This window comes from Epinephelus fuscoguttatus, linkage group LG2 (genome assembly GCF_011397635.1).
Source record: "Epinephelus fuscoguttatus linkage group LG2, E.fuscoguttatus.final_Chr_v1".
Taxonomy (NCBI): Eukaryota; Metazoa; Chordata; class Actinopteri; order Perciformes; family Serranidae; genus Epinephelus; species Epinephelus fuscoguttatus.
Window position 1 is genome coordinate 31,314,981 of NC_064753.1, and position 12,475 is coordinate 31,327,455.

A 12,475-nucleotide genomic window follows, 5' to 3' on the forward strand; every position below is an offset into this window, starting at 1 on the left:
CTGGGAAAATTTGGATTTCTGTGTCCACACTACTCTGAAAAAGTCTGATCTGTATCACATTTGCTTGTAATGTTAATGTAGACTAAAGCTGAAAACACACTAGCGCCACCACATCAAGTGCCGCCGCTAGCACACACTGGCCACGTCGTGCTGCAGCTCATCAACACACAGCCACTCAAAGTTATTACTACTTTTGCTGAAAGATCTGTACTTCCTCCACCAATGCTTTCGCTTAAAATCATGTGTGGACAGCCCTGAATTAAACTTGATTTCTCACCTGAAGAGCCAATCTCCAGACCTATGACTGGCGAGGCAATATCTCTTTGGCCATTGTCTTTATAATGATGGGATTGTGAGTTGTTTAGCTCTGGATATTTCTCAACCTCAACAACAAGTCTCTCCTTACCCAGTCTTCGTCACACACAAGACAGCAACAGCAATAAAATTCTCTATATACATCAATGGTGAGGAGAGGAGTCGAGCTACATAGGAGCAGAGAAAAAGAGCTGCTGCAGAGAGGGAGTGGAGGGAAAAATGTATTTAATTCTGGGGTCGGCGAGGCTGGAAATAGGACAGTGGCGTGAAGCGCCACAAGGCAGTGGGTCCAGGAGTGCCGACTTGTGTGTTTTGGCTTTAAGAGACTACAGCCAATCGTGGCTCTGTGAGGCTGCACTTAGCCACTGCAGTGATTTGAGCTAACTACTAACATCAGAGTGCTAACACGCTCACAGTGAAAATCACGATGATGATCCTCCAGGGGACATCATCCAGGAAATACAGCAACGTATATCTAAAATATTTCCTCATGGTGGCACTAGAAGAGAAGTCAGATGATCACCAAAATCACTGGGAGTTTTGCGCCAATCAGTCTGGTAGATGTTGAGATATTTTGCAGGACAAGCAATTCTATGAACTGCTGATTGTGCTAAATGAAAAGTCGGGGTTCATAGAAGATACGTATTTATTGTGAGGGGGGCCATGAACACCTGTAAAAAATTTAATGGCAATCCAAGTTGTTGAGGTATTTCAATCCGGACAAAAGTGATAGACCAACTGAACGACATTACCATCCCTCGGGCCATGAAGCATGGCTTAAAATCATTCCCCAACTTAAGTTTTAAATCCCATCCAGTATACTGCTTCATACAGAAAGACATTGAAACAATGAAGAAAACTTAATTGCATGGGACCTTTAAGTCAGTTAGTGGTGAGTGGTGTAGTTAATATATGCTTTTAATGGGGACATATGACAAACTGTTAATCCAGATCCAACAAGCGTGACGCAACAAACACCATTTGTAAAACTGTGAAATTACAGCCTGGTGTAAACTACCAGTGCAAATTAGCTACCTGTATACACATTTACAGTCAGATGTCCTGTGTGGGAGGCAGCAGGGCACTGAAAGGCTCCATTTACACACTTCAGTTTAACTGCAGTATTTGCTCTGACACCCATCATCGCTTAAGTACTCATTCACATATACTCTGCTCCAGCTGACAAGAGCAATTACATTTTGGTGATTATTTTACAATAGCCAAATTATAAATCTCACTGCCCTCAGTGATTTAAGTGGACATTTGTCTGATATCAGGTTGGGTTTTTTCCCTCCTCGCAGCCCTGAGCTGTTGGTGTCACCATCACTTAACCACCACAGATTTGACTGCTTAAATGACAGCTCTGTCAGAGAGTCGTGTCAGGATTCAGATTTTTTTTAATGCCTGACTGAGACTGACAGAGCATGCGGCTGTCTCCACAGAGTCATAATTTAGCTATATGAATGTGTAATATGTGTCAGCACCTTAATAAGGTTGTAATGCTGCCGTGGCTGTAGCGCCAGTGAAACTGCAAGATTACATATGTGTCATCACTTAAGTAAATAAATTACCAGACATCTGCAGTGAAACAACACTTAAAACACGACTCCTGAATGTGACCATACAGCATTTCCACAGAGCGTCACACTGAGTGAGGTCTACAGCATGTACTCTGCAAAAAAACAAAATCTATCAAACTGTTTTTAATAGCATCTGATTGGCAAGCTGTCTTGGGACAGTTGGCAAATGGGCGGGCAGCGGAGGAGTTTAGAGGTGCTAAAGTTCAGGCAGGAGCGACGCAGCACCCTGTGTCCTGCCAACAGCCTTACAGTGGCGCAAATCCTGACTAAGTTGTTGACCCATGGCCCCCACCTGTCTTGACCATGCATTATATAGGGGGGGGCATCACTTCCCCTCCTATGCTGCCTGCCACACCAGAAGGCTTTTGACTCATGCCCATCTGTCCTGGTAGTACATACATTAAGCGAAAGCCAAGCTGCTGGCACCCTGTTCGATTCATGTGTGCCTTTATAACAACAAGTTGTTGTACGGAGTGTGAACAGAATTTTTACCTTGGCAACAAACATCTCGGTGAAGAGAAAAATTACCAGTAGAGGTCATTTCTAATAGCTATCTCCAGACTGCAATGAGATACTATTGAGGTGTTATGATGCACACATTTGGAAAACAATTTCTCAACACTGGTGTTATTTAATTTTTTATCCGATTCAAAACCAAATAATATATTTGTTACTAAACTAATACAACAGCCCTGTGAAGATTATAATGTACACAGTTGTGGATGCTGTCGGGGAGGTGTAGATTCAGCTCTTTTAATTCAGCTGTACTTAGTGGTGGTGGTGTATCAAAACATGACATTGAAAGGTGTTTTAAATGTTCTGACACACTTTAGAGGAACAAAACATGAGAAACACCTCTCAGTATGAGTTTGCATGCCTATGCCATTACCACAGCAACCAAGGCAGACTGTATAACAATGCCCTAAAATAAAAATACAACCTAATCACTTGCTGATATCAGCGAGGGCAGTCAGTCCTTGAGATTCAGTTTAGACACATCACATTTGCCTACAGTCTGAACACATTGTAGGGAGAGTTTTAATGCAGAAATACATCAGTGGGTGAATGCTTTCTATTGGCAATAACAGTAACAAGAAAGAAGTAAAATTACACCATCGTTTTGGTTGGAATACTTTCACACAGCACTCATTTGGTCTGAATAAATCTTTGACTATTAAAAAGAACATTTATACAAATACACAATTTCTTTCAGAAAGCTTGCACAAATAACAAAAGATGCAAACATACCTGACCTGGCTGGATGTCTAGGTAATGGAGCACTTCTTTGAGCATGACAGGTGTGTGAGGAAGCTTCTCTGTTGAAGACAGCTCTTCAGATCTGTCCAGGGGACCAGGACCAGAGGATGCACAAACTGTAGAAGAGTGCAGGCTTAACTTCCAAGACCTCCATGCTCTCCACACGGCTAGATTTGTTTTCCGTAATATTGGACTGGAGCGCACAGCCATGTGAAAAATCATCATCTATGGAGGAAACACGAGCAAAGTTATGTGATGATACAAGCAGAAATATCCCAGTGTAACCATAGTGTAACAATTTAAGCCAGTTCAGAGGAGCGGGGTTTAACACTGTTGAATATGGGTGAGTATTTTGAAAGTGAAAGTAAAATGGTGATGGAGTTATGGACTTCTAATGAAGAGGTGACTGTGGATTCAAAATTAGCTGAATAGTTGGAATAGTTACCCAGTATAATTATTTGTATATAGTAGGTCTACACAATAAGTACAAAGCATTAAATACCTTGTGCTGGAATTTTTAACATAAAGGAATAACGTAAAGGAATACTTTAACCAAAAAAAATGAACACTTGTAAATCAGTTAGCCATGCCATGTTACCTTGACTTTGTAAAGAAAACCTTGTTTTTCTTGTATGCCTCCACAGTAAACTGTGAAAATACTGATTTATTGAATGACTGGGGACCAGATTAAACAACAGCAAAACTATATCAAAGCAAGTGTTTGTAAACTCTCTCCCAACTCGGCGGTATGATCCAAGTCTCATTTATCCAGTCGTATGCTCAGTACTTGGCTAACACATGCATTTTTGCCAGAACCTTACTTTGTAAGACTGAACTTAAATTGAAACCCATCTACGCTCTCTTCAAAGCCAGACTCCAGTAGTAATGCTGCGTTCACAATACAAACAACACAGTAACAGGCTACAATTCATTTTCAACAGAAGCCAGTGACATGAGACTACAAACGGACACCCAACACTTGTCATTGCTGACAGTCGTGACACGCTACAAACAAAAGCTGAGCTAGCCTCAACTTTTTTCAGTGCTCCAATGATGCAGTGAGGCACCAACCAATCATGGGTTTTTTTATAACTGTGGTGCTGGGTCACTTTAGCTTAGTTGGCTAATGCTATGCTAGCGTTCTGTGACACTGCAGTGCATACAGGGATGCAACGGGGGGCAACGAAATGTAATGTTAAAATGGGGCTCAGACACTGATTATAAGCAGATATTTAATGTCCAAATACACACTTTAGATGATGTTTAGTCTACTTTCGGACAGCTAGCAGACACAATGAAAAATTGTGATTCCCGCACACACTTCTTTACCTTTGCATTGATTTATTTTTAAAAAATGTAGACATTTCGGTCTCAAAGACCTTTCTCATGACACACAGACACATACCAGCCAGTGGCAACGTAACTTTGTTAACAAGCCCTTGCACAACACTTCAACAGCAACACGGCGATAAGGTAGCTGCGTACACCGCTGCTCAGTTGCTCGTGTATGACCGCAGCATAACGTTTTTTAGGAAAACTGTGTGAATTTGGGAAGTAGTAGTAGTAGAGTGTAAATGGCTGTTTTCATATCACATGCTGTTCTTAAAAGTGGTCCCCAATCAATCAGTAAGTCAACAAATTCGCCATTTTCTATGAAGGTATGCGAGAAGAACAAACTTTTCTTCCAGAATTCAAGGTAACACAGCATGACTAACTGATTTAACAACTGTTATTTTGTAGGTAAAGTATTCCTTTAAGCAGCTGGTGTCCAACCTGGGGTGTCCAACCAAAACAAACGTGCATCACAATTTTAACATTTCAAGCCAGCTGAGATCACCCTGAAGGTTGAACTCCTCCAGCAGCACACATCTGTGGCTCATACTGCGCCACCACCACACCCCACAATAAGAGTAAGTACATCTTTGGCTAATTAGTTCAACATTTTGGCATTTTACATGAACAACACTGCCCGCAGTGAGCTACATGGTTAAAAACGTATTCAGGTGTTTCCTGGCAACAAGATGCAATGAAAATTAGAGCTCAGTTATTGACGCATGATTCTAATGAAATAGGAATATGTGCAGGAGCTGAAGGAATTCAACAAGTGTGCGCATGGTGTCGGTGAACGCAAAGCAACATTTAAATGGCAGCAAGGAATTACACAATATTTGAAGAGATGGCAATAAAAAATTGAGTGACGCTGCATGATTGCTGTCAGACTGTGGGGCATACCAGATGTACCTTACAGGAATCAAAATCAAATTTTTATTCACATTATTATTACATTGCCGTGCACTGCTGTGCATCAAGATGTAAATCAAACATTTTACATCTTTCAGGTAAGGTAAGCTATCCTTTACCAGAGGAGCACAGAGGAGAATGAACGATGGACTGTTTTGAGCATACTGCACATTTATTATCACTTATGAATCATTTTGTGGTTATTTTTATCTTTGCCATGGTTACAACTTAATAGTACCTTTGTCTCATAAGATACAGGTCTATTAAAAAGCCTGTCCCCTCTGTTCATTCCTTTCCAGTACCATAACTTAGGTGAAAGGTAGGGAATAATTACAGGGATAGGTTAACAAGAACATTAGTGTTTAATTCAAAGTGGAAACAGATGACGTTTCAACTTTTCCCACCCTAACGTTTCCGAGTGATACTATTGTTGGTGCTGCAGTTGCAAGGACAGCTGGATCGCTTTTCGTTTTCCCCAGAGCCTAATAACTACCACAGTTACATCTGTTGTTCCATTGGTGGTAGCTACCAATAGCTACTAGAGAAAACAAATGCGCTACCCTCTGCCTGTTTTGGTTGCAAAATGGTTGAAACACCTCCTTTGTGCCATACACAAGCCTTCAGACAGAATGCCATAGTGAAAGCGAGACTTGTAAGAAAGCAATCAAATTGCAAATGGTGTCATTATTTGAGCCACTGCATTGTGCAATCAACATTAACGTCATAATGATAACTCGGAGGAAAAAGCATGTCTATTTCCACCATAGATTGTTAATAAAGATGGACGACATTACAGCCCCCCAAAAGTGAAGCCGAAACATTTCATTAGCCCCCTGGTGGCTGGCTGCAGTATAGGTCATAAAGCCCGCCCCCTCCCTGTTAGTGGATGGGACATAGGCCAAACTAAAATATCAAAGTACACATCAAATAAATTTTTTCCCAAAGATGGTTTCTATCATTTAAGGTTGTTTTATCTCACTGTTGTATGTTCAAGGGTTTGTTATTTATTCTGTTTATAGGCTGCACATTTTTTACAATTGAGAATGTAAGAATCAGTCAAGGCCCATGATGATGAAAAATGAAAATTCAAATGTTTTTTGAAAAATAGCCGTTATTAATTTCTATGTCATTTTTTGCCAAAACCACAGGGAGCCACTGGAGAGGGGCGCAGGTTGTCTACCCCTGGTTATCATGGAGAAAATATGCAAGAGCTGTGCTTACTTGCACATGCACACGCTAACCTTAAGAAAAGGGTTAAATTCATCTCAAAATACAAACATAATTCAAGGCAAGTGAATGTGCTAACACATACACACACAGACAAACCATTTACATACATAAAAACCAAGTAGCCTATGACCAAAGTGGTGGAAAGACCCAAGTATTACTAGTAACAATATCCTCCTGGGACCCTGTGTCCTCATATGTGGACATTTTTGGTCCACATATGAGGTCCATTTTGGGTATACTGAACCTTATACTTCATTCTACTTAACTGACACCTATTGTGTGTTACATTCAGACAAAACTGAAGTTATTGTTCTTGGCCCCAAACAACTCAGAGACTCTTTATCTGATGACATAGTTTCTCTAGATGGCATTGCTCTGGCCTCTAGCACTACCATAGAAACCTCGGAGTGATATTTGATCAAGCTTTGTCTTTTAATTCTCATTTAAAACAAACCTCACGGACTGCATTTTTTCATCTGCGTAATATTGCAAAAACTAGGCCTATCCTGACCCGAAAAGATGCAGAAAAATTGGTCCACGCTTTTGTTACCTCTAGGCTGGATTACTGTAACTCTCTATTATCAGGTAGCTCTAGTAAGTCCTTAAAAACTCTCCAGCTAATTCAGAATGCAGCAGCACGTGTACTAACAGGAACTAAGAAACGTGATCATATTTCTCCTGTTTTAGCTTCTCTGCACTGGCTCCCTGTAAAATCCAGAATTTAATTTAAAATCCTACTGTTAACTTATAAAGCTCTAAATGGTCAAGCTCCGTCATATCTTAGAGAGCTCATAGTGTCATATTATCCCACCAGAACACTGCACTCTGAGAACGCAGGGTTACTCGTGGTCCCTAAAGTCTCCAAAAGTAGATCAGGAGCCAGAGCCTTCAGCTATCAGGCTCCTCTCCTGTGGAATCATCTTCCTGTTACGGTCCGGGAGGCAGACACCGTCTCCACATTTAAGACTAGACTTAAGACTTTCCTCTTTGATAAAGCTTATAGTTAGGGCTGGCTCAGGCTTGCCCTGTACCAGCCCCTAGTTAGGCTGACTTAGGCCTAGTCTGCCGGAGGACCCCCCTATAATACACCGGGCACCTTCTCTCCTTCTCTCTCTCTCTCTCTCTCATATTCTATTACTGCATCTTGCTAACTCGGCTTCTTCTCCGGAGCCTTTGTGCTCCACTGTCTCTCAGATTAACTCATATTGCAACGGTGCCTGGACAGCGTGACGTGTGTGGTTGTGCTGCTGCCGTGGTCCTGCCAGATGCCTCCTGCTGCTGCTGTTATCATTAGTCATACTTCGACTGTTATTATACACATATGACTATTGTCACACATGTATACTGCCAGATATTAATACATACTTTCAACATATTGTACCACAGTAGCCAGAACTATAACTATAATATTATTACTTTCAACAATGTTGTTGTAAGCTACTGTCATTACCTGCATCTCTCTCTCTCTCTCTCTCTCTCTCTCTCTTTCTCTGTGTCTCATTGTGTCTTGTGGATTACTGTTAATTTGTTATGCTGATCTGTTCTGTACGACATCTATTGCACATCTGTCCGTCCTGGAAGAGGGATCCGTCCTCAGTTGCTCTTCCTGAGGTTTCTACCGTTTTTTTTTCCCCGTTAAAGGGTTTTTTTGGGGGGAGTTTTTCCTTATCCGCTGCGAGGGTCATAAGGACAGAGGGATGTTGTATGCTGTAAAGCCCTGTGAGGCAAATTGTGATTTGTGATATTGGGCTTTATAAATAAAATTGAATTGAACTGAATTATTGTCCTCATTTGTGGACACTTTGTGTGCCATCTAGTGGTAGTAAGAGCACAATACACTAATCCACGTAAAAACAAGATGGCCGCCATCTCGGCCAAGTCAGACTGCAGCCGATACCAACAAAAGTGGACAAGGTCCAAAACCTGATCATTTTATAAATGAAACATGTCTATTTATGATTAATAAAGTTTGTAATTTGATATGGCAACAAATTTGACTAATTTTAGCAACAGTAACAAGCTATGAGGCTGTTAATTAGTACATACTTGTTTGAGGACATCAGGACTTTATTGTTGTCTCGTTTAAGGACATCGGGACTTTATCATCGCTGGCAATATTGAGGTTTTTTTTTATACTTATCAGGTCCTACTGATCCCAAATAGCTAGGAGAAATTAAAAAATGGATACCAAACAAAAGCTCGGGTCTCACAAGGATATTTAACACAGATCAAAGTGTTAAAGGTTTTCAGTGCAAGTGCAATTATTAATCTATATACGAGGTAATCTAAACATTTATGGAATATAAATCAGACTTCCTCCTATTTGTTTTAGCTATATAAAAGGTGATGTAAAACACAATCCTAATGGAAGCAGCCTGAAGAAGGGCATGAGGTCGATGATAATCTTTAAGCTTTTTGAGGACTTGCCCAGTATTAGCTGTATTAGGAACCTCTGTGTTTAGCTAAACGTTTAGCTTAGCTATATCTTAGAGATGGCTCTTACAGTTAAGAAGTGTTATGCAACGTTTAGTACACCATTCGTTGCTCTTTATCACGTGTGTGTAGTAGTTGTAACGTTGTTAGATCAGCAGTGGTTGGGGCTCTTTACACCTGACGAGAGAGCGTTGCACTACATATTGTTGCTATGCCACCATGTTGGATGACCGGGCGCTGTTAGCTACACGAACCCTCAACAAATACACGAACGTGAACGCAACACGACATTCAGAAACATTTAAAAATGTTTAGCTAAGGTGAAGTGTGACAGAGAAACGTGTCAACACCTCAGGGAGTTAACTGTAGCTTACCGTAGTAGACCAGGGTGTAGCTCCACCTTCCGCAGCAGCATGTCCGGCGCGTCACAGTGATCCGCCCAATGACCGGCGGCTCACATCCAATCTGCTGCGACCGAGGAAGAAGGCTTGTTTTTGAATTTATTGGCGCTTGTCGTGCTAGCTATGACCGGGCCGTCTCGCTATATCCAAGCTAGTGGAATTATTTCATCAATACGAGCTGCTTGTGTCTCACCAGAAAACGTTACCGTGGTCGCATAAAATGGAAGATAAACTCTAACTGACAGAAGGTAAGACATAACCGCACCCGGCGAACTACACGTAAAGACAACAAAGCTAAGTTACCGTTAGAAGTTGAGCGAGGAGCTAGCTAGCTAGCAGTTAGCCACCCCTGCCAAGTCAACGTTGGCAGGTTAGCTTTCAGTTGTTTCGCCTTTTAAAACGCCCATTGTAATGTGCATTTTGTCCCAGATATTTGCTAAAATGCTAAATAGTACCAAACTCGCAATAATAAACACCATTTTTATTGTGACTTTTTTGTTACTGGAGTGTAGTTTACGTTACTACTCACTAACGTTAGCTGTTTGTCAAGGTTTTAATGTATTATGCCGTTATTAAGCCTCTTTGTCACAACTAACCTGTAGAGTTACTTCTTGGCCTTTAGCAATAGAAACTGCTACCTAGCTACTATAATGTTAATGCATTAATTTCGTTGTATTACGTAGCAATGAAGCATTTTAATTATTTTGTAAACCGTGCAATGGCAGTGTACATACATACAATGCTTGTGCATATACACATTGCACAACCACATATAAACACTTAGCTGCCAAACCCATGCGAAGTATTGATACAACAGAAGTTTTTTTGTGTTGTTCTTGCTTTAATAACGTTATGCCAGATAGATATGCTAAACTACTAGTTAATTTATCCCATTTTCTGTTACAGTAGATTAGAGCATTTAGGGCAAGAAAAAAGCAAATGAATATGCAAAACCTATCAATATCTAATACTTATAAACATTAATTTAAATGAAAATACTGAGGGACCTTTTATACTGTATGTATATGCACGTAAAATAGACATGGTGCAAGTGGTGCAAAATTAAATGTGAATTCTACTGCAAGATTATAGTGCAGGTATGGGTCAAGTAATTTAATTTTAAAGAGGGTGAGAGGTTAGGCTAAATATTAGATTATGTTAGCTGTTGATCATATGTCACAGTGCAAAGCAATACAAATCAATAGCAGTGAAAACTACAGCCTCTAAAATGGCCATCAACTTGAATCAAGACATCTCTAAACAAAGCAAAACATTTAAGCTTCAAGAGGGTAACATTAGGATTTTTTTGCAGAGCTGTTGTGTTAAAAGCGCATCTTCCAGCCCTTTAACAGGACAGCCATGGTTTAGTTATGCAATGTTGGCCTGTACTGATTTTAAATGGTGAAAATATGCTCTACGCAACCAGGGATGCACGATATTGGATTTTTTGCCAATGTGTCGATGTGTAATAACTCATTTGACCAATAATCGACAACACACCAATATCGATATATCCACTTTTCCCCTACTTATTTTTAGTGATCATCAATCACTTCTGTAGTGGAGATAGCTTCATATTATGCATACATACTCTTATCATGATATTTATTCATTGTGCAAAATAAGAAAAAGCATATTGACCAGTTCTGATAGTTCATTTTAAAGCCGATATCGATGACGTGCTGATATTATTGTGCATCCCTGTATGCAACCTGTCCAAAAGCAAATGTTACCTGCATGTTTATATGATCATCTAAGAATGAGGTTCTGACTTCACTGTGATTAGCAAGCATATTAATATTTATCTGCAGTTACATCGAAGATAAGTCAGAATGAACATTTTAGGGAGGCTGAAGAAACTTGTTTACTTAAATCGTTCAAAAGTTCCATCGCCTGCTGTTTTCTGTCTCTTATACTGTTTCTCTCTCAATTTGTGTGATTTATTGAGCATATTATTAAAAATAACAATGGTGTTTGCAATTTGCAAAATGGAAAATGTAGTTACACTTTGTTTTTGTTTTTCAGTAACTCATCAGTCACTGCAGAGGGACCACAATGGCAAGTGACGTGTGCAGCCATGTAAAGGTGGTTGTTCGGGTGAGGCCGCCCAATGAGAGTGAGAAGCAGGAAAACTGTCGAAATGTGGTCCAGGTTGTTGATAACCACATGCTCATATTTGACCCCAAGGAAGAGGACACATCATGTTTTGGATCACAGAGACTACGAAACAGGAACATCAACAAGAGGGCTAACAAGGACCTCAAGTTTGTTTTTGACCATGTATTCGGAGAGGACTCTACTCAAGATGACATCTTTGAGAGCACAACTAAAGGAGTATTGGACGGTGTAATGAATGGATTTAACTGCACAGGTAATAAATGAACATCCAAGCTGTGTGTTGACACTGCACCAGGCTGCCAAACATGTTGGCATCCCAAAATGGCAAAAAGAAACAACTGCATAGTGCAAAAATTAAATAGTAGGATATACTGTACTAGGTCTGGCATTGTATCAGATTTTCACGACACAATTATCTCGGCCAAAAGAATTTACGATAATGATATTATCGCAATATCTATTGAAAATTTAAAGTAATAATAAAGCTATCAATTAATTAATGTTAAACTTTGTTAATTTTGAGTTTTGTCTCTTTTTTGGTAAATAAATTCTGATCAAAATACAACTGTTGGAACGGAAATTACGTTAGAGGTGCTGGATAATTTACCCAATACTATCGTGTGGATCAATAACAGGGACAGTTAGTGTGTTGGTCCTGTCCAGTTATGCTGCCAGTTTAGGGAGACGCTCTGCTTTTGAACCTGTCTGTCTTACCAAAGCACCACGTATGTTCAAGAATACAGTAGCTACCCTACACTACAACTTTCAGCCAGCACATCCATGTCAATTCACTGCACACAAACAACTCCTGCATGTAGTCGGCTGCTGTGGCCAAAACCAGGAGCGGTCTAATAAATAATACTGTTTCATAATACGGCACAGCCTTCCTCAATAGATCAG

The 12,475-nt window shown here is 40.2% G+C and overlaps 2 protein-coding genes across 3 annotated transcripts in view; one reads left to right on the plus strand and one right to left on the minus strand.

The window, feature by feature from the left end:
• Positions 1-9,493, minus strand: part of mettl15 (methyltransferase like 15) — a 75,580-nt gene extending 66,087 nt beyond the window's left edge. Inside the window, exons 1-2 of the mRNA XM_049595790.1 lie at positions 9,431-9,493; positions 3,144-3,377 (exon numbers count right to left, since the gene is read on the minus strand). Of these exons, the coding sequence (XP_049451747.1) occupies positions 3,144-3,377 (234 nt within the window). The 5' untranslated portion in view covers positions 9,431-9,493. The remainder of the gene's footprint in view (positions 1-3,143; positions 3,378-9,430) is intronic.
• Positions 9,494-9,523: 30 nt separating this feature from the next.
• The window catches only part of kif18a (kinesin family member 18A), a 34,164-nt gene continuing 31,212 nt past the window's right edge, over positions 9,524-12,475 (plus strand). The window contains exons 1-2 of one of the 2 annotated variants that reach the window (XM_049595639.1): positions 9,524-9,705; positions 11,483-11,828. In XM_049595639.1, coding sequence (XP_049451596.1) covers positions 11,513-11,828 — 316 coding nt within the window. In that variant the 5' untranslated portion in view covers positions 9,524-9,705; positions 11,483-11,512. The remainder of the gene's footprint in view (positions 9,706-11,482; positions 11,829-12,475) is intronic. The other variant, XM_049595630.1, reaches the window with a different exon arrangement.